This window comes from Chenopodium album, chromosome 21, assembly GCF_948465745.1.
Source record: "Chenopodium album chromosome 21, dcCheAlbu1.1, whole genome shotgun sequence".
In the NCBI taxonomy this organism is placed as follows: Eukaryota; Viridiplantae; Streptophyta; class Magnoliopsida; order Caryophyllales; family Amaranthaceae; genus Chenopodium; species Chenopodium album.
Window position 1 is genome coordinate 34,231,788 of NC_137854.1, and position 19,479 is coordinate 34,251,266.

At 33.3% G+C, this 19,479-nt stretch overlaps 2 protein-coding genes and 1 pseudogene across 2 annotated transcripts; 1 reads left to right on the forward strand and 2 right to left on the reverse strand.

Annotated features, from left to right (window-relative positions):
- Positions 1 to 5,164: 5,164 nt before the first annotated feature.
- LOC145602018 (metalloendoproteinase 1-like) lies at positions 5,165 to 6,657 on the reverse strand. The gene is made up of 2 exons (XM_081658128.1): positions 6,250 to 6,657; positions 5,165 to 6,015 (listed from the first exon to the last, which is right to left on the reverse strand). Exons 1-2 carry the CDS (start codon positions 6,615 to 6,617, stop codon positions 5,418 to 5,420), a joined length of 966 nt encoding a protein of 321 aa, XP_081514254.1. The 5' UTR covers positions 6,618 to 6,657; the 3' UTR covers positions 5,165 to 5,417.
- Positions 6,658 to 13,494: 6,837 nt separating this feature from the next.
- On the forward strand, positions 13,495 to 15,538 carry LOC145600701 (metalloendoproteinase 3-MMP pseudogene; annotated as a pseudogene).
- Positions 15,539 to 16,268: 730 nt separating this feature from the next.
- LOC145600702 (BTB/POZ domain-containing protein At3g03510-like) lies at positions 16,269 to 18,191 on the reverse strand. The gene is made up of 3 exons (XM_081656582.1): positions 18,157 to 18,191; positions 17,992 to 18,061; positions 16,269 to 17,897 (listed from the first exon to the last, which is right to left on the reverse strand). Exons 1-3 carry the CDS (start codon positions 18,189 to 18,191, stop codon positions 16,269 to 16,271), a joined length of 1,734 nt encoding a protein of 577 aa, XP_081512708.1.
- Positions 18,192 to 19,479: the final 1,288 nt, after the last annotated feature.

The window sequence follows — 19,479 nt, forward strand, 5'->3', positions numbered from 1 at the left end:
GTTTAATTTTTGGAAAATTTGTTAAAAAAAACCTTTTAAAAACACTATTTTACAAAAAACAACCTTTTAAAAGTTTTTTTGCAAAAGAAAACCTCATTGTAAATTTTTTTTGCTGAAGACAACCTAGTATATCTAATCCACTTAGTTAACCTCTAATTTCTTCTAAAAATCACTTAACTATATAATAATTGAATTAATTATAGATTAAAAAATAAAACCACCACCAAGGCACCAACTCGCAGGCCTCCCCCAGCTACCCACCACCGAGTCAACCCCTTCCTTTTCCCGGTTTAACCTTTACCCATTACTAACCCCTTTCCCATTACTAATCAACTAGCGTAGCTTCAATGTTCGATATCGTAGTTCCGTAAATGATATCTCATAAAATTCTAGTTTTAGGGGTCACATAAGGAACATCAAGGTAAGTTGGAAAATTAGTTTACCCTTATTCCCACGCTGTATGCTCTCTGGGTATTGCGATTTCGATAAAGGTTGGAGTAATATTAAAGGGTAATTGAGATTATATATAACACCCATGTCGCAAAAAAATGTTCTTCTTTAATTCAAAGGTTCAAACCCTCATAATATTAGCAAATAAATAGTTAATTCAACAATTATAGAAATCATGAAAATACTTTGCTACGAAAACACCAATGAAATTTGTGTTTCTGATGAAAATGAAATTGAACGCCGGCGTGTAGAGTTTGGCGAGGACTATTATCGGTGTGTAGTCGCAGCAACGGTAAAGTGGAAACCGGGAAAGGGGCCCACTCAGTGATGGAGGTGGGTTGCTGTGGGTAGAGGGTCCTATGTGGCGGCTCAATTGGGGGAGGGGGCTGCTGCTAGGGGAAGGGTGAAAGGTAGGGGGTGGTGGTATTATTAAATGGATAAGTGAAAGTTAAAGGGCAATTACAAAACATTAGAACTTAATTGAGTGAATTAGTAATACTAGGTTGTATTCAACAAAAAAATTTAACAATAAGGTTTTCTTTTGCAAAAAAACTTTTAAAAGGTTGTTTTTTGTAAAATAGTGTTTTTAAAAGGTCTTTTTTGACAAATTTTCCTTAATTTTTTTGGAATAATTAAGTTGTATCTCAATACTATTGCTTTGGTTATTTTATTTTGGGTTATTAGCTAAATGACATTGCTTATATATAGTTGAACAAAGCTAAGTCAATATATAATTGTACATTATTGTTTGTAGAATAATAATATTGCATTGAATGCTTTCCCATTATTATTGATCTCCAAGGATATGGTATTAAAAAAAAATTCCATATCTTGTGACCACTTAGCTTTGGAGGATTATTTAGTTACCAAAATACTTTTTATTAACCATATCATGTTTTTTTTTTTTTTTTTTTTTTTTTTTGGAATTCCCCTGTGACCACTAAGCTCTATATATATACTAGGCTAGTTCCCGTGCCATGCACGATAATTTTCAATAGTTATTAACTATCATTATGAATTTATGATTAGTTTTTTATGAAGAAAAAAATCTAAAAGATATAGGTGACAAATTTTGATCAATATAAAGGGTTACGAATGATATACTTACTCCCTCTGTCCCAGTTTACTTGCAACAATTTGACTGGACACGCTTGTCGATGCACATGTTTGACCGTTGATATCTTTTATTATATATTTATATAAGTTATAAAAAGTTTATATTAAGAAACTATACATTAAAATAGACCCAACAACATCTTACATGATTACATTGACTTTCATATAATAGTTAAAAAAGATGGTCAAAGGGAGATGTGTGAACAGTGCAAAAAGTCAAACCGTTGCAAGTAATTTGGGACGGAGGGAGAATTAGATATAAATAATGTAGAAAATGATCAAAATAATGTTAATAAAATTTGTTTATAATATAACTACATAATTATTTGAGTTAAAGCTGTGCTAAATCTTTTTTATTTTAAAGTAATTATATTGTATAAGATTATGGAGTTATTTTTGTATAAGATTTGTTTCTTTAATACAATTTTATACACACAAATGTATAAGATTTGTTTCTTTAATACAATTTTATACACAAAAAAAAAAAAAAAAAAAAAAAAAAAAAACAAACAAACAAAAACAAAACAAAACAAAAACTAAGGACACAGCAAGAGATGACACGTGTCATTGCTGGTGTGTCTTTTAGTATATAGTTATAATTAAGTTGTATCTCAATACTATTGCTTTGGTTATTTAATTTTGGGTTATTAGCTAAATGACATTGCTTATATATAGGTGAACAAAGCTAAGTCAATATATAATGTTACACTAGTGTGTACCCCGGGCGATGCCCCGGGTTGCTAGTTTGTGTATTTCTTGCTTTAATTTAACAACAATTATGTTCGACTATTTGTATAGTTAGTGTGTCACCTTTTTTTTTTTTTTTTTTTTACATCATATGTTTTTTTTATTTTAATCTTGTGAAAAATAAATGAATTATATTACCTCTAATTTACTTAATAAATGAAAGGAATATTATAATATTATCTGAAGTTTTAAACATTAATAATAGTTGGTTGAGATGGTAAAAGTATTACCTATGTATATTCGAGGTTATGGGTTCGAATCTTGTTAAAAGCATATTTTATTTTGTTAAATGAACTGGCTAGATTTCATGGCGCGTATACTATGGATGATGACGTGGCATTGTGACATAGACACACATACTTTGAAGAGTGCCACGTGGCACCGTTCCTTTAAAAGGAACACCTTTTAATATATAGTATAGATAGATCGTTGTTTGTAGAATAATAATATTGCATTGAATGCTTTTCCATTATTATTGATCTCCAAGGATATGGTATTAAAAAATTTCCATATCTTGTGACCACTTAGCTTTGGAGGATTATTTAGTTACCAAAATACTTTTTATTAACCATATCATATCATGTTTATTTGCTGGTTTGTTTTTTTTTTGGAATTCCCTTGTGACCACTTAGCTCTATATATATACTAGGTTAGTTCCCGTGCCATGCAGGACAATTTTCAATAGTTATTAACTATCATTATGAATTTATGATTAGTTTTTTATGAAGAGAAAGATCTAAAAGATATAGGTGACAAATTTTGATCAATATAAAGCAAGGGTTACGAATGATATATTAGATATAAATAATGTAGAAAATGATCAAAATAATGTTAATAAAATTTGTTTATAATATAACTACATAAATATTTGAGTTAAAGATATGCTAAATCTTTTTTATTTTAAAGTAATTATATTGTATAAGATTATGGAGTTATTTTTGTATAAGATTTGTTTCTTTAATACAATTTTATACCAAAAAAAAAAAAAAAAACAAACAAAAACTAAGGACACAGCAGGAGATGACACGTGTCATTGCTGGTGTGTCTTTTAGTATATAGTTATTGATTGATGATTGATATTTTTTGTACTGTTTCTTTAGTGAATTGCAAATAAAATTATTCATATTAAATCATCCATAACATTAACGATAAATTTTAATTAAATTTTTAACTATAATTGGATATTTTAATTAGAAATAATTTTTTTTTTTAAAAAGTCAACCCCTCGATCCCCTCCACCAGCCAACCACCTGCCCCGCTCGCCGCCCCTCACCAGCATCGCCAGCCCCCTCCCTGCTGGCCCGCCCGACCCTCCCTCCCACCCCAGCTTGTCATCGCCCCTCCCCCTTAGCTTCCCCAAACCCCTCTCCCTCAGTCCCTCTCCCCAACAACCCCCCGAAACTCCCCCCCCCCCCCACCCCCATCCATGAAACCCCTCCTCTCTGGCCACTATAACATTGCAAAGTTATAAACTTTAAAGAACAAATATAATAAACAATAAATTTAAAAATAAGTATTAATTAATTAATATAATTTCAATTCAGTATAATTTTTTTTTGTAATTTAGTATAAATAATTTAAGTTCGTCAAGAATAATTTCTAATTTAGTCATAATAAATCTAGTTCAGTACATATGAGGTGAATAGATTAATAGAACAAAATGATCTTCTTTTTTTTTTTTTTTTTTGAAGAAAAATATAACAAAAAGATCTTAATTACTGCTTTATAATACGCTCAAGCCCTATTCACTTCACCTTATTTTTGTTGATTGAAATTGTTTTTAAGAGAATAGAATCTTATTTTTATTGAAATTAGATCAGTTTTACTAATCATTTTTTTTTTATTGATCATTATATTTTCTTGTTAGAGTTTTATTGATTTTAGTGGTTAAAATTTTGATGGACTCAACTTATTTTCGCTACATATTATTTAAATAAGATGAAGTGAACAGGACCTTAACTTAGCTTACTTAATTTAATTTGTTGATAAATTATTCATGAGTCTGTGGTGTATGATTGTATGAGTTTTTTTTAGGCAATTCTCGAGCTCAAGGTCCACTACTCCACCATAATAACTTGCGTATATTGTATGATAAGATTGACAACAATGTAATTGTCCAAGTCATAGTTCGGTGTTTTCCTCAGTCCAATTCTTTTTGGAAATTATATATGGCATTTCATATTTTCATGAACAATAATTTAAATAGAGACCACATGCAAAATCGATAAAATAAATTATTGCTAGTTTGTCTTTAAAAAAAAAAAGTAAAAAAAAAAAAAAAATGAAAGATACAAAATGGGCCAACAATTAGTCCATTTCAAAAGAGGGACGATTTAATAAGAAGTAGTGGGCCAGTAACTAGTACGAGTAGTAAAGAAAAGATGCAAATCAAAGAACTTGCAACTTTGCAAGTAAACTGTTGGAGGTTCCCACCATTATTTGTTATTGGCTCCAGGTTTCAAATAAAAAAACAAGTTGGCTTCAGGATCCCACCATTAAGAAGCAAAGAACTTGCGAGTAAACTTAATTGTCTTTTTTTTTTTTTTCCTTTTTTTTTTTTTTTTTTTTTTTTTTTTTTACAATGTTACCTTCCAAAAAAAAAATGTGTTCGTGTTTAGGGCATGTTCACTTTAGCTTATTTTCAGTTTAGTTCAGCTCCAATCAGTTCAGTTCAGCTCTTAATTTCCTTTTCTCATAATATATTCATTTCAGCTCAGCTCAGCTCAGTTCAGTTTAGGTTCAATTAATTCAGTTCAGTAAATGTGAACCAGCTCTTAGTACTTGTATTAAGTTGAAGGGTTAGGGAAAAAAAAAAAGAAAGAAAAAAAATTGTAGTGCTCGACCAAACCAATCAAAACAAATAGAAATAGCATTAATTGTCTTATACAAATAGAAATTGAGCCTTGATTGTCTTTTGGACTGTTTTGAGGATGTTTCTATATAACCAAAATTTATGACATAATTAGAAAACATTCAAAGTGTAACAAGCACACACAAATCAAATCAAATCACGTATAAGATAAAATATAACGGATAGAGTAATAAATTATGCATGCATTTTTTGCTGTTCCAACTTATATAACACCATGTCACTGTTGCTTGTGTTATGTCGTCTCATACAAGGCTTGAATACCTTCAACATCATCTTGTTGGAGCTCTCTTTTTCTCATCCCGGGACCAATGGAAGGATACATCACTGCATTTGAATCCTGACTATGGCCGAGGCCGAGGAGGTGACCGATTTCGTGAAGCACGACGGAGTTTAGATCCATTTCATATACTCCAGGGTCATCACTCCAATTCTCGGTTGCATCATAATGTGACCGTCCATCAGTTGGGTAAAAAGAATGACCTAGTACTCTTCCAGGACCATCAAAGGGAAAACCATCGCCGTGATCACCTTCCGCAAACCCGAAAACTAGATTGGACTGGCTTCCCTCCACCACTTCCTGAAATGTGAAAGGACTATACTGTGCCCATTTGTTCAATGCATCTGCCACTATGGATCTCATGTTTTCGGCCCCGTTGACTAGGGTCCCTGACTGGATTTGGTACGTTAGTTGGTACTCTGAAGATGGCCACACTTGTCCCTTATATGCGTACAAGGATGTTCCATACAATGTCTTTCGGCTTTTGTAGATAGAACTTGTTTTATCCTTTTGCATCGTGTTTATGCCATTGATAATGTCCGGAGAACCACATCTATAACAAAGGAGACCAACCATAGTAAACACGAATCAATATTGTTAGAGATATGAGATAAAATCAGTATACTACATTCGTTACATAATATTTGCAACGATTTGACATAAAACAGAGAGAAAAAATGTCTAATCGAATATGTAACGAAGGTAGTATATAGTTACACTGCATGAATTATATAGTTAATTTGTTATCACTTAAATGTGTTGATAAAATTATTGAAACATAACGTACCGAGGTTTGATCATTTGTTCCACCGTTGCAGGATCCAAATGTCCTGTAACATTTAGCCCGTAATTTTTCTGATATGTTCTGATCGCCTCCTCAAGGCTCTCATCGAATAATTGAGCATCTTCGTTAAGGGTCATGGTAGTAGTTACCTTATTTTCGGACACCGGATGATTATCGAGGTACCCAAATTTTGCAAGGTACCTTTTAAGATGGTGAAGGCCATCTACATTTTGGCCCTTCCTACTTCCTTCTAAGCTCTTAAGGAAGCCAAAAGGGTTAGCATTTGGTTTTGACTGAGTTGTGAGTGAAGCCAAAGCAAGAAGCAATAATAGTATAAATGAAGGGAAAATATAAGGTATAGTTGTTGCCATGATTATCTTTAAATACTAATTATACCCTAATTTTGCTTTATTTAATTTGTTTAGATGATTAAAATAGATGGTATATAACTTATTTATAGTGGTGCAAAAGCTTGCAGTCGTTATCAAGAAGTCTACCAAGTCGTCGACTCGTCGTTAATTGCATTTTGCTAGCAATGACTTTTTTTTTTCTTTTCTTTTTTAAGAAATAGTAATGACTTTTCTTACGCGTTTATTATTATTTCAGGATGACTTAAGATAAAATATCTTATTTTTAATTTTTCTATTAAAAATGACTAGAATATTACTCCTTATGTTTAGTTTTCCTTTAACGAATACATTTGATGATTGGCAAGATACAACTTGTAATAATTTAGTAAAAACAACAAATTGATGTTATGATAATCTATCGGGCATGTGATTAAGGGTTTATTCTGATTGACTAAACTGAGCTGAACTGAATTAAATTGAACTGAACTAAACTAAATATTTTATGAGAGAAGAAAATTATGATAAAAACTGAACTAAACTTATTGGAGCTGAATTGAACTGAACTGAACTGAAAATAAGCTGAAGAGAACATACCCTAATTTAGTACGAAATGACATGTGTTTTTATATGTATTAGTATATGAGGATTGCAAAATTCAAAGTGGTGTATCTAAAAATAAATAAAGCAGTACAAACTAGATTGAACTTAAAGTGAGCAAAAATTGAAAAATATCCGAAACTTGCTAAGTTTTACAGACAGATCAAAACAAAATGATACTTATTCATGGACCATAATTACATAAAAATGACAAAATCATGAAATGGAATTTGCTTGCTAGTTGCGTATCATCCCATGTGAAGGGAAGATATATTCATCGCTGGAATTTGTCGAGAGTTCTTAAGATGCTTGTAGTTGCGAATTTTACATGAAAGTAGTGCCAAATTGGGTATCATCAGTAGTCTAATTTAGGTTATGTTAAATTTAGATTGATCAAATGTGGGCCTAGGCAGCCCAATAAGGAGGAGAGTTCATTTCTTTTAGGAGCTCAAATGAGATTTTTTGCTTAAATCAATTGGTGATTATAGTTTTACTTTGTAAGTTTCGCTCAATAAAAATAATTTTAGTTAGTAAAAAAAAAAAAAAAAAAACTTAATCAATAAACTTCGGTAACTTAAAAGAACACATATAATAGAGAATTAGTTAAAATAAGTGGTTTCAAAAATAATTGTAAAATAAGTTTTAATCAGTAAGAATAATTTCAGTTCAACAAAAATAATTTCAACCCAGCAAAATTAGGAAAAATTGTCCGCAATAATCCGACCTTTGCCTCATCCGCCTAAAATAATCCCACCTTTCGATTATTTTTTAATAATCCGATCTTTATACCCAATCCGCTTCTAATGGTCCCAAGTGACTTGAAACTGGCTAAATAGGTTATCATTTGTGACTTGGGGTTTGTTGCACACGTGTCGCCATGTGATTGGTCAAAAATAAAATAAATAAAAAATAAAAAACAATTAAACAAAAAATTTATTGAAAAATAAAAAATAAATAAATAAAAAACATGTCACCCTCTCCGGCAGTCCCACCACCAAAACCACGCACCTACCCTACCCAGCCCACTCACCGAAACCACCACCTCTACCCATTAGCCCACCGAAACCGTCAATCTCCCCTATGCGGAGCTGCTATGATGGGTTGCGATTTTGGAGACAATTTGTGGGCGTTTGAAGCTGCTGATTTGTGGTGTTTATCGGCGGTTGTTGGTGCAGTTTTAGTGGGTGGCGCGACCAATTGTGATGGTAGTTCATTTGGTGTTTGCTGCGGTGAGAATGCTTGTGATGTTGTTACGGGTTTGTGGGTGGTGCGCTTGCGAAGGGGAAGCAGCAGCAGTTCTTTTTTGGAGCTAATTTGTGGGCTGCTGCTAGGGTCGAGTGGGCCAAAAAAGGGGAGGGAGAGGAAGGGTATGGCTGGAATCGGGATGGGGAAGGGCGTTGGTGGCCGGAATCAGGGTAGGAAAAAGACATGGTGTCGGAATCCGGTAGGGGGCCGGTGGCTGAGGCTGCCGGAATCTGGGTTTGAGGTTTCTTTTTGTTTATATTTTTTTTTGTTTTTTTTTAAATTTTTTTTTTAACTAATTAGAGTATGACACGTGTCTAGTAACTTGTAACAACAAGTTAGATGACCGGTTTTGACCATTTAAAGAGGATGTGGTATAATGATTGGATTATTAAAAAATAATCGAAAGGTGGGATTATTTTGGGCGGATGAAGCAAAGGTCGGATTATTCTGGACAATTTTTCCGCAAAATTATGGCAAAGAGAACATAGCTTTATTTTGTGAGTTTTATTGCTAATTAATTAATGTTATTGATATTCTATTATATTTATTGTTTAAATTTACCAATTTGTACTGAACTAAAATTAGTTTTTTTTTTTTTTTTTTTTTTGGCGTAATTAATGAAATAAGGCACAAGAAAAATCCGGATTTGTAACCAATAGTACGTACCTTCATACATATGCCCTCAATTTTTGTTGCATTAATACTTTATCGACGTAAAAAGGACGTTCGATATTTTTTTTTTTTTTTTTTTTTTGAAGACAATATTATTCTAATTTCTAAGTCATACCATCCATCTAAAGTCCATCTTCAACGTACTCTCCACTCAAAAAGGTGAAAAAAATAGTAAATTAAAAACAAGTCATGCTGCAAGTCTAGTAAAGCCATCACACATTTCATAATGCATCACTAATTGTTGAGCTCATGAACAATCCACGTGTGAGCATTCTTCTTGTCCCACACTAAACACTAAAGGGGGGTGTAGTGGTTATGAAATCCCACATTGAAAGAATACAAGAGTTATCACCACAATATAAGGCTAAGGGGCTACTCCCCTCATTGCCATATGGTTTTGAGGTGGAACCTCCTTGGTCTTGTAAAGTGGTGGACTTACACTCTCCCATGACGGGTGCGGCCCAGACCCGTATTTAACACTAATAATTACAAAGTATTTATTTAATCTGTATACGTGTATTATTCAATTTTTCGAATAACAATGTACGAAACCATATGTGGAAGTGTGGAAGATTATGTTTAGAGTGGTGTCAAACCTCACCCGACCCAACCTGATCAGAAATTGACTCGAAAAATATTCGATTCAAATTTTGATTCGTATGGATATAATTATTTAGCATGAATTTAGTTTAAAAATAAACCTGATCCGATCTAACTGAATCCGATATGAATATTTTAACGAACAAAATAGAGTTGCAGACTACTTAGCAAATCATGCACAGTGGGATCAACCAAGCGTACGTCATCATTAATTAATTATGGGTCATTATTTTTCACGTAGACTTAACTTACAAGTTGTCGTATTCTAACATGCTCGAAAAATTATTTTAAGATTTTGAACGAAGGTAAATATAACTATATAAGTCTCTCATACTTTAAACTACTTTACCCAAAACACTATGCAAAAAAGGTAGTGGACTATCACCAATAAGTCTTTTGTTTCTTATTTCTAAAGCGTAATCTAGGGGAAAGTAAAGCAATTATGTGCCTTATAGTTATAGGCAGGGTTGTGGATTGTGGTCTTGCGGATTGTGGCCTAGTGTATAAATGTCAAAATCAGTAAAAATGTGACGTAGGGTCTATTCTCATACGATTATTTTCAGTTTAATTCAGCTTTTAATTTTCTTATCTTATAAAATGTTTATTTCAATTCAATTCACTTTAGTTAGTTCAGCTCTAATAAGTTCAGTTTAGTTCAATCCAGTTCAGCTGAGATTAGTGAATGAAAACAGGCCCGTAATGAGATGAAAGGATGAAAGCAACAATAAGTCTTGGATAAGGCAGACTTTCATTAATTTTATTGACATATACATGAACAATTTAGGGTAACTTTAACAATTTTTATAGTATAGTTAATTTAAGTAATTTAAGGGTAAGTGAAGTGACGAGAGTTTTGGTTATTGTAGGTATAATTCAATAAGTTGAGTGAGGGTAGTTTAGTAAATTTATTATTACATAACCGTGGTTAGTGTATTTTAGGCTAACATATTTTATTTAATAAAGGAAAAATAGCTCCCATTAATTTCAACTCTGGCTCGTCCACCAATAATAATCCCTACTTTTGATTATTCACTATCACTCCCAACTTTGAATGATATTAATTTCTATTGCACCTAACCGATCATCTAACTTGTTGCAGGAGGTTACCAGACACGTGCCAACGTGTGATAGGTCCGATTATTTTAAAAAAAATAAAAAAATGAAAATAAAAAATAAAAAACAAAAAATCCAACACCACCAATACCCAGCCGCTGCCACCCACGGCCAGGCCAGGCAGCCCAACCCTTCCCCCAAGAGCGCCGACCGCCGACCATTCCCCCTTCCCATACCCCGTTGCCAGTGTTGCCGCGACCACCTTCCTTTTCCCCTTCGATCACCACACGAACCAGCCATAATTCCCCAAATCCCGAGTAAGGAGGCCACGAAACTAGCCACGAACTTTGCCACTAACGGCCGAAATCGGATGATTTAGGGTTCAAATCAACCATTCAGCCTGAAATTCAACCATTTTTGGTGGTCGTTTCCAGGGAGAAGCGGTGTTTTTGGTGGGGAAACGGTCAATTTAGGGCTGGGGAAAGGGAGGGGTAGGTTTCTTGGTAGTCGTGGGCTAGAGAGGGGGTGCGCCCGGCGTCGAGGTGGGCCAGGGGTTGCGCTGCGCTTCTTGTGGTGTTGGTAAGGTGGTTGGGTCGCACTGCTAGTGGTTGGTGTTGAGAGAAGCTAAGGGGAGGTGGCGGTGGTGGAAGAGGTTGAGGGAGGGCTGTTTGGGATTTTAATTTTAATAATTTTTAACCTATCATTTAGCGACACGTGTATAAACAATTACAAGTCAGCAAAGTTTGCCTCTTCAAGTGGTTCCAAGTAATTTGGGTGCAATAGAAATTAATAGAGTGCAAAGCTGGGAGTGATAGTGAACAATCGAAATTAAGGATTAATATTGGCGGACGAGGCAAAGTTGGGATTTTGTAGGGCACTAACTATTTCATATTTCCTTCAAAAAATATGTTTGACTAGATGCAAAAAATATGTGCCCATGTTACGGAATACTTTTAGTCAAACATTCTATGATAAAATAATATCTCTCACATTGCATTTTGATTTTTTGGCAGGTAGATATATAGATTGTAGCTAAATAGAACAAACCATCCTATACTACATCGTATTTAGAGCCGTTCATGGATAGTCCGACCCGCTAGGCTCGGCCCAGCCGGCCCGTTAAAATTTGGGCTTGGACACCTTAATTAAAAATAAATAAATTAATGGACGGGCTAAGCTCGGCCCGTTGTTGAAATGGGCGGGCATGGACAATGGTAATTATATTCCGGGCCGGCCCGTCCAGCCCGTTTTGTAAATTATTAACTAATATTTTCTTAGAATATATATGTATATATACATATATGTATATGTATATATATATATATATATGTATATATATATATATGTGTGTATATATACACACATATATATATTATTAAGTAATATTTTCTTAGAATAATATATATAACTAAGTACAAATTGTATACGATACTACGAAGTAGTAGTTACTAGATATCTAGAAGACTCTTAATATATTTTATTGTCATTTATCTCTCTCCATAACATAAACAAAAATACTCCTAATCTAACATCTTCATCTTTTCATTACTTCAAAGTTCATATCATACATACTCTTTATATTTTAAGATTTTAAACCATCAATAATTATAAGTTGTAAATTTTTAAGAAATAAATCCACCGAAAATAACAAAAGTCGTTAGGCCCGTTAGCCCGTGGGCAAGCCCGGCCCGTTTAAGAGGGCGGGTATGGACAACATATTAAGCCCACTAAAAAGGGCTTGGACTTGCAAATCAAGCCCGTTGGACAAAATTATAGGATTTGGCCCGGCCCGTGTCCAGCCCAAACCAGCAAATGAGCAGCTTTAATCGTATTATAATAGAATATTGTGTTTTGTAAGAAAGGGTAGAACTAAAAAAACTTACCATGTAGAATAGTGTTTTTTTAAATAAAATATAATCATACTTATCAAAAATGAGCCAAAAGATGTGAAAGATATTATTCTAAGATAAAAACCAATATTTACTAGATAAAGCCCGTGCGATGCACGGTTTGTTCGTAGTTTTTTACAAAATATCTTTCATATTTATGTGATTAAAATTGTTATTATATTAATTTTAAAATATTAGATAAAATTTCTAATCTCAAAAGAAAATATTTTGTATTTAATTAATTTAAACTTTACAATCTCATTCGTCAATTTTGCTTACGTGACATTTGAATTATTCAATTGTAAAAGAAATTAATAATCTCTTATTCAATTGGCTACAACTTAAATTTATAATCCTACATGGCGCACTAAGAAAATTAAATCCTACGTGGCTTTCTAAAAACTCAGTGAAAAACTCCCCTTTATATATATATATATTAGATAAAATATATTATTCTAAGATATATGGTGTCAAACATATTGCAATAATAATTAAAAGATATTGTAATAATTTCTTTATTTAGGAGTTTGAATTTAGGCGAGGAAATATCAAATAATAGATTGACATGTGTCTTTTTGCATCTAGGCGCCCTTTGTTTCAATATAATTATAGATAGATAGATAGATACATAGATAAATAGATTGATATTGATTGATAGAGCAGTTATCCATGAAGAGCTAAGAATGTTGAAATATATTCTAGCTGGGAGGTTTTTGTGCAAAGATATATAGAATGAATATAATTTTCTCTTACAATGAACTAATTAAATTCATGAAGATATGGAGCTAAATACATGCATGAAATCTGTAAGAATAAATCATGGGGTGTCATTGTGAATTTGTGATAATATCAATTAAGTCAAATATATCATTTGGCAATATTTTTAATACGAGAATCATGCTTTACAGGCCTATAACTCTATAAGTACCATAGTTTGTTACTCTCTCAATTAAACATATTAACCACCATAGAATTATAATTAGTTACAAATTCTCTCACAAAATATGGCAATTAAAGAATACCTTCTATCAGTAATTTTATTGTTGCTCCTTACTAAGGTTCCATTCACAACCCAGTCGAAACGGAACGCTAACCCTTTCGGCTTCCTAAAGAGCTTAGAAGGTAGCAAGAAGGGCCAAAACGTAAATGGTCTTCATCAGCTTAAAATGTACCTCAGAAAATTTGGGTACCTCAAAAACCATCATGTTTCCCAAGATGAGGTAACTACTAGCTCGACTATTAAAGAAGATACTCGTAATAAATTATTCGATGAGAGCCTTGAGAAGGCAATCAAAACGTACCAAAGGAATTACAGGCTAAATATAACAGGATATTTGGATGGTGCCTCAGTCAAACAGATGATGAAACCTCGGTATGTTGTGTTTTAATTATATTTCTAGAAACTCTTAAGGTAACACTAGCTAGCGTTATTAGCGTCACTTACTTTCATATTCATCAAAATAAAAGATCAAATTCAATTATAACTGCATGTATGTGGTAATATGACCCGGTAGTGGACACATATACAATTTACTAATTTTGAATATAGAATATTCACATATTAGACACACACACACACACAAAAAAAAAAAAAAAAAAAAAAAAAAACATATACTTGTTTCTTGCAAAAATATATTTCGTATATTTATTCTTAATTTTTTAAGTTGAAATAAAGTGATGGGAAATTTGTATGCCGACTTTTGATATATCAATTGATTTTATTCACCTGAACTTAGTGAAATGAAGTTCTTAATTTAAATCTTCTCAAAAAAAAAAAAAAAAAAAAAAAGTTCTTAATTTAAATCTTAATAACCTTGACTTTTACCTTATGTTACGCATATTTGGACTTTATCTTTATCAGCTAATACTCCTAATAGCCTTGATATTTGTTTTTATAAGTTGAAACTGTACACCCATAATTTAGAGGTGATCACTGGACGGGACGGGTTATGTCGGGTTCGGGCCGGATCGAACCTAAAAAATAAGGCCACTTTTTGGGCTGGGTTGGGCCAAGCTTTGGACCGGAATTTTGTGCCCAAACTCGCCCAAAATTGTCGGGCATGTTCGGGTTGGGCCTTAAGAAATCAATAACTAAATATGCATATAAACGCGTTCCCAAACCCGTCCAAAAAAATAATTTTTCAGGCCGAATCGGGCTAACTTTGATCACCTTTACCATTATTTTATATAACTATGTATGATGTACATCTTGCTACTTTCACGGAATTATTTCTGTAATTCCCTTGTAACGTTTGAATTTATGCGTTTTCTATTCATTTACTTTGATTAATTAACTTGGATGATTCATATATATACCGTAGATGTGGGTGTCCGGACATTGTCAACGGTAGGAATACAATGCAACACAAAAACAACAAAACATTATTGTATGTACTTAAAGGGAGGAAGTGGCCACCCTCAAAGTACGATCTATCGTTCAAAATCCTGTCCAAGACCCTCGTACCCGCAGCCGGGAACATGACAGTCATAGTAGCTGCTGCATTGAACAATTGGTTACAGTTTACCCCGCTTCTGTATGGGGAAGTGCCTGAGGACAGCAAGTCCGATTTGGTTTTCGGGTTTTTCAGTGGCGATCACGGGGATGGACGCCCGTTTGACGGTCCAAAAGGAATATTGGCTCATGCATTTTATCCTGAAGATGGGCGGGCACATTTTGATGCAACGGAGGTTTGGAGCGAAGACCCGGGACCAGATCAATTTGATCTATACACCGTTCCGCTACATGAAATCGGTCACCTTCTCGGACTTGCCCATAGTGCAGACCCTAGTGCTGTGATGTATCCGAGTATGTCACCTGGCCAAAGGAAGAGAGAGCTCCAACAAGACGACATTGAAGGCATTCAAGCCTTATATTATCCAGACTAAAAGGAGTCGGTGCTTATATATATATGCATGCCAAAGAACAAATGATGACTTATAAGGTCTAAATTTAAATATTTGGAAATGAAATAGTGTTATAAAAAACGTTGCAATCGAATTTAAAATAACATTTATATATCAAGTCTCTTATAGTCTTATAGACACACCCTAAGTGCTTTACCATTGTTTTCCTCAAAAAAAATGGCAAGAGAAATTATAAGTTTATTGACAATGTTTTATATCAATAAAGACAATAATTTAAAAGCAAATAGCTATTGTAGTACTCCGTACTTCGTATATACCTTCATTTGCATTACACAATTCTCTGTTCTAAAAGGTAAAAAAAATAAAATGTGTGAGAAAAAAATGTTTACACATATTGGATCCATTTTAATTATATTTATATACTATGAAAATACTAATCAATTAATCATAATGAGGAAACGGATTTTAAATCGGCTGCTAGAGTACCTAACTTTCATGCACACATCAAAGTGTACTGAGTACATATTATATTGATCATATTATGCCAAATTAAAATTAGAGTACTCAAAAGAGTCAAAAACCATTTTTTCAACGATAACCATATATATGAACTTTTTTTCCGAATTATAACTCGGTTAGTAATGACAAATAACAAAATCAAAACAAGAAAACAAGTTTATATATCCAAATTATACAAAAAACCTAAATTTCACTAGCAGATTAAAACTATAGCAAAATCACAAAATTGCTCCTAATTTCTCTTCTTCTTCTTGTTACTCTTAGTAGTTTGGCAATTGCAATCAAACATAGTTTCATAATCACTACTTCCCATACACCCTAACTTTCTCTTCATTCCCTTCCAAAAACCCATCTTCTTTTTACCTTTTTTCACACAACAATTCCTTTCACCAACACATCTTTCCTTAATCTCTTGCCTCTCTTCATCATCATGATTATCATCCCATTCCTCATCCTCCACTTGCCTAATCTCTTCGCTTACTCGCCTTCGGCTTCCTTCTTCTACATTACTAGTACTATTACTACAACATCCTCCTACAGCTTTACTTATGTTATCCCTTAGTTGAAGCTGAGACACAAATAAAACTTGTACAACAACTCTCAATGGTAACCTTCGATTTAAGGCCGCGTGATTACATGCTTGAGATGACATCTTTTGAAAGTCCAAAACTCTACAAACCTCTTCCCTTTCTAACTCACTCAACTCCGTGTGTTTATCCAAGTACGCGTCCACGGCCCTATAAATCCCATCCGAGTAACGGTAAGTCCCTACATTTGATGTCGAACTTGCCATCTCCGCCACCTCAGTGAAACTCTTAGCATCCATATTCCTCTTCTTAGCTACCTCTAACAAGTACTCTTCCATGAGATCCGCCACTGCCACCAAACTCGATGAATCAGGGTCCGTAAAATTCTCATAAAACCCCTTTAGTACCCTTTTTAGGCTCTCTATATTGAGGTCTAAGGCAAGGAGATCCTCTGGTGTAGCACGATGCAACTCCTTACCTATTCGAATTTCCAATGAAGCCACGCAATCTGAACTCGCCTTTAAGGATGTTGCCAATTCATGCATCTCGAACAAGAGAGTGTAAGGGTAGAGACAGTATTTATTACTAGTTGTACAAGTAGGCAAAAGTCTCTCAATGACCTCAATTGCTTCACTATCATCACCATGTTTCTTGAGGTAACGAAATAGGGAACCGGCGATGTTCTCTTGTGGAACCTGTCGTTGTATCATCGTCTCGACGATTGGCTTGTACATCTTCACCGGCAATGAGGTTATATCTTCTGTTGAAGTTGAAGTATCAGAATCTGATGAAGCAGTAGAATGATCACCTTCAATAAATAGCTTCCTCCTTGTTACATTACTATTATTATTACTAATGGGCCTGTTGTTACTAATGGGCCTGTTGTTATTACTATTGTTGGTGTACTCAATCATAATGGGCTGGGCCAGGATATTTGGGTCAGATAATACATAGGTTGTGAGGGCCTCTATACAAAAATCCAAAAGCCCAATCTCAACGGCCTGCTGAAATGTGGGCCCCTGTGAAGCTCTTAAAGATCTTATAGTTTGGTCCCAACTTGGAAGAATTTTTTGTTTCAAGAATAAAATGGCATTGTTGAGTAAGTTGTTAGGGCAGTGAGTTTCGGTCATCTTGAGATGGTTAGAGAGGCAAATGAGAGAGATGATGTTGTCACTCGTCATTTCGACGTGGAGTCCATGGCAAAATCTTGCTATGAGCTCTAAGGCCTCGGGTTCTGATGGTATTTCGTTGAAGAAGACTGAGAGATCTTCAAAAGGGTTGTTATCGAGTAAGGAAGATATTGTGGCTGATTTTTTGGCTAGAAGTCCCTGAAAACAGCCCAAAATAATTCACAATATATAATCAATCAAATGTTGAGTGATGATTTCATTTAATTTTATATTAAAAAACATGGTGAAGAATGCTTACTTTGTCCAACTTGAAGGGGGTACTACACACTAAAAGACGGTTATTTGGTGGCATTGTATGTTTGGAACACCTGAAAAATTGATCATGAAAAATTAATCAATTTCATTTTATTGTAGTTTCATTTTTCTGGATTTCAAAATGTAATGAAAAAAAACATATACATACCTAGATGATGAATCTTTGGTTCTAGCTAGAGTCATCTAGCTTGTAAACTTCTATGTTACTTGTGCTGTTGTGCACCCTTGAAGCTGATTGTGCTACTGATTCGATACGATCGTACAGAACTTTTGAAACTTTCCTTTCTCAAACAAAAGGCAATACATTATTGTTAGTTTTTTTTTCTAAAAAGTTATTAGAACATACTATAGAAAAAACAATTAATAACATAAACAGTCATCTATTGAGATGAATCGATTACAACTTTACAAGGTTATTTCATTAGTTATGATAAAGACACCATCTGCATAATTACATTCACTTTTCTTATTCACATTTGAGAATATGACATTCCCAAATTAAAAACCCTACAACATTGAACAAAATGAATTAGTACTAAAACCTAATCCGTGATGCATTAACTCTCGCACCTCCATCAATAGATTAACGTATTAACTTTTATAATTGTATACTTCATCCGTTCATAATCTTTTTATAAATATAATTTTGAAAAGAATACTTTTAATATGAAATCGATTGTATTTATCATTGCTCTACATCAATATATAGATTTAAAAAAAAACAACAAGGTTATCAAATATGTGTGTAAACAGTGTAAAAGTTCAAATTGATGAAATATAATTTATACCAACGTTAGAATGTTAAATTGGTAAAAGTATTCATAAAATTAACACAATTGTAAAATGTTTGAGAAAGTATAAGCAAAATAAAAGTGATGACTATGCACTGTATACATACCTTTAAAATGGAAATGATAAATTGCTGATAATAATAATTGATGAGGAGAGAGAAAGGGCAGATGATGAGAGTAAATGAGTGATTAAGGCTGAATGCTACAGTAGTGTTAATCTTTGAGTATAGTGGGAGAGATACCAGCCGCTCGCACATTTCTTGTTACATAGAATTAGGAATTGGTTGTTACCTAGCCAATTTTAACGTTTGAACTTTGAATTTGTTGCTATGAAATTTTCATGTTAATTATACGTTTTGTCCCTAAATAATAAATATTTCAAATAACTTTTTTTTTTTTTTTACAAATGCAACAATATAAAAACAATAATAATAATAATAGTAATCCAATGAATTGAGTGAAAAAAAAAAAAAAAAAAAAAAGGCCAATATAATCCAATTAAGACTGTAACTGTTATCTAATCTTATCATACAACTGACTCAATGAATATGTCAATAGACAACACAGCTTTATGAGCATGTTTAGTTTACATTATTTTTGCATATTTGATCTAATCTGATTTGATATGATTTGGTATAATCTGGTTAGATTTTAGTGTCTTATTTAACCAAACTTTGACC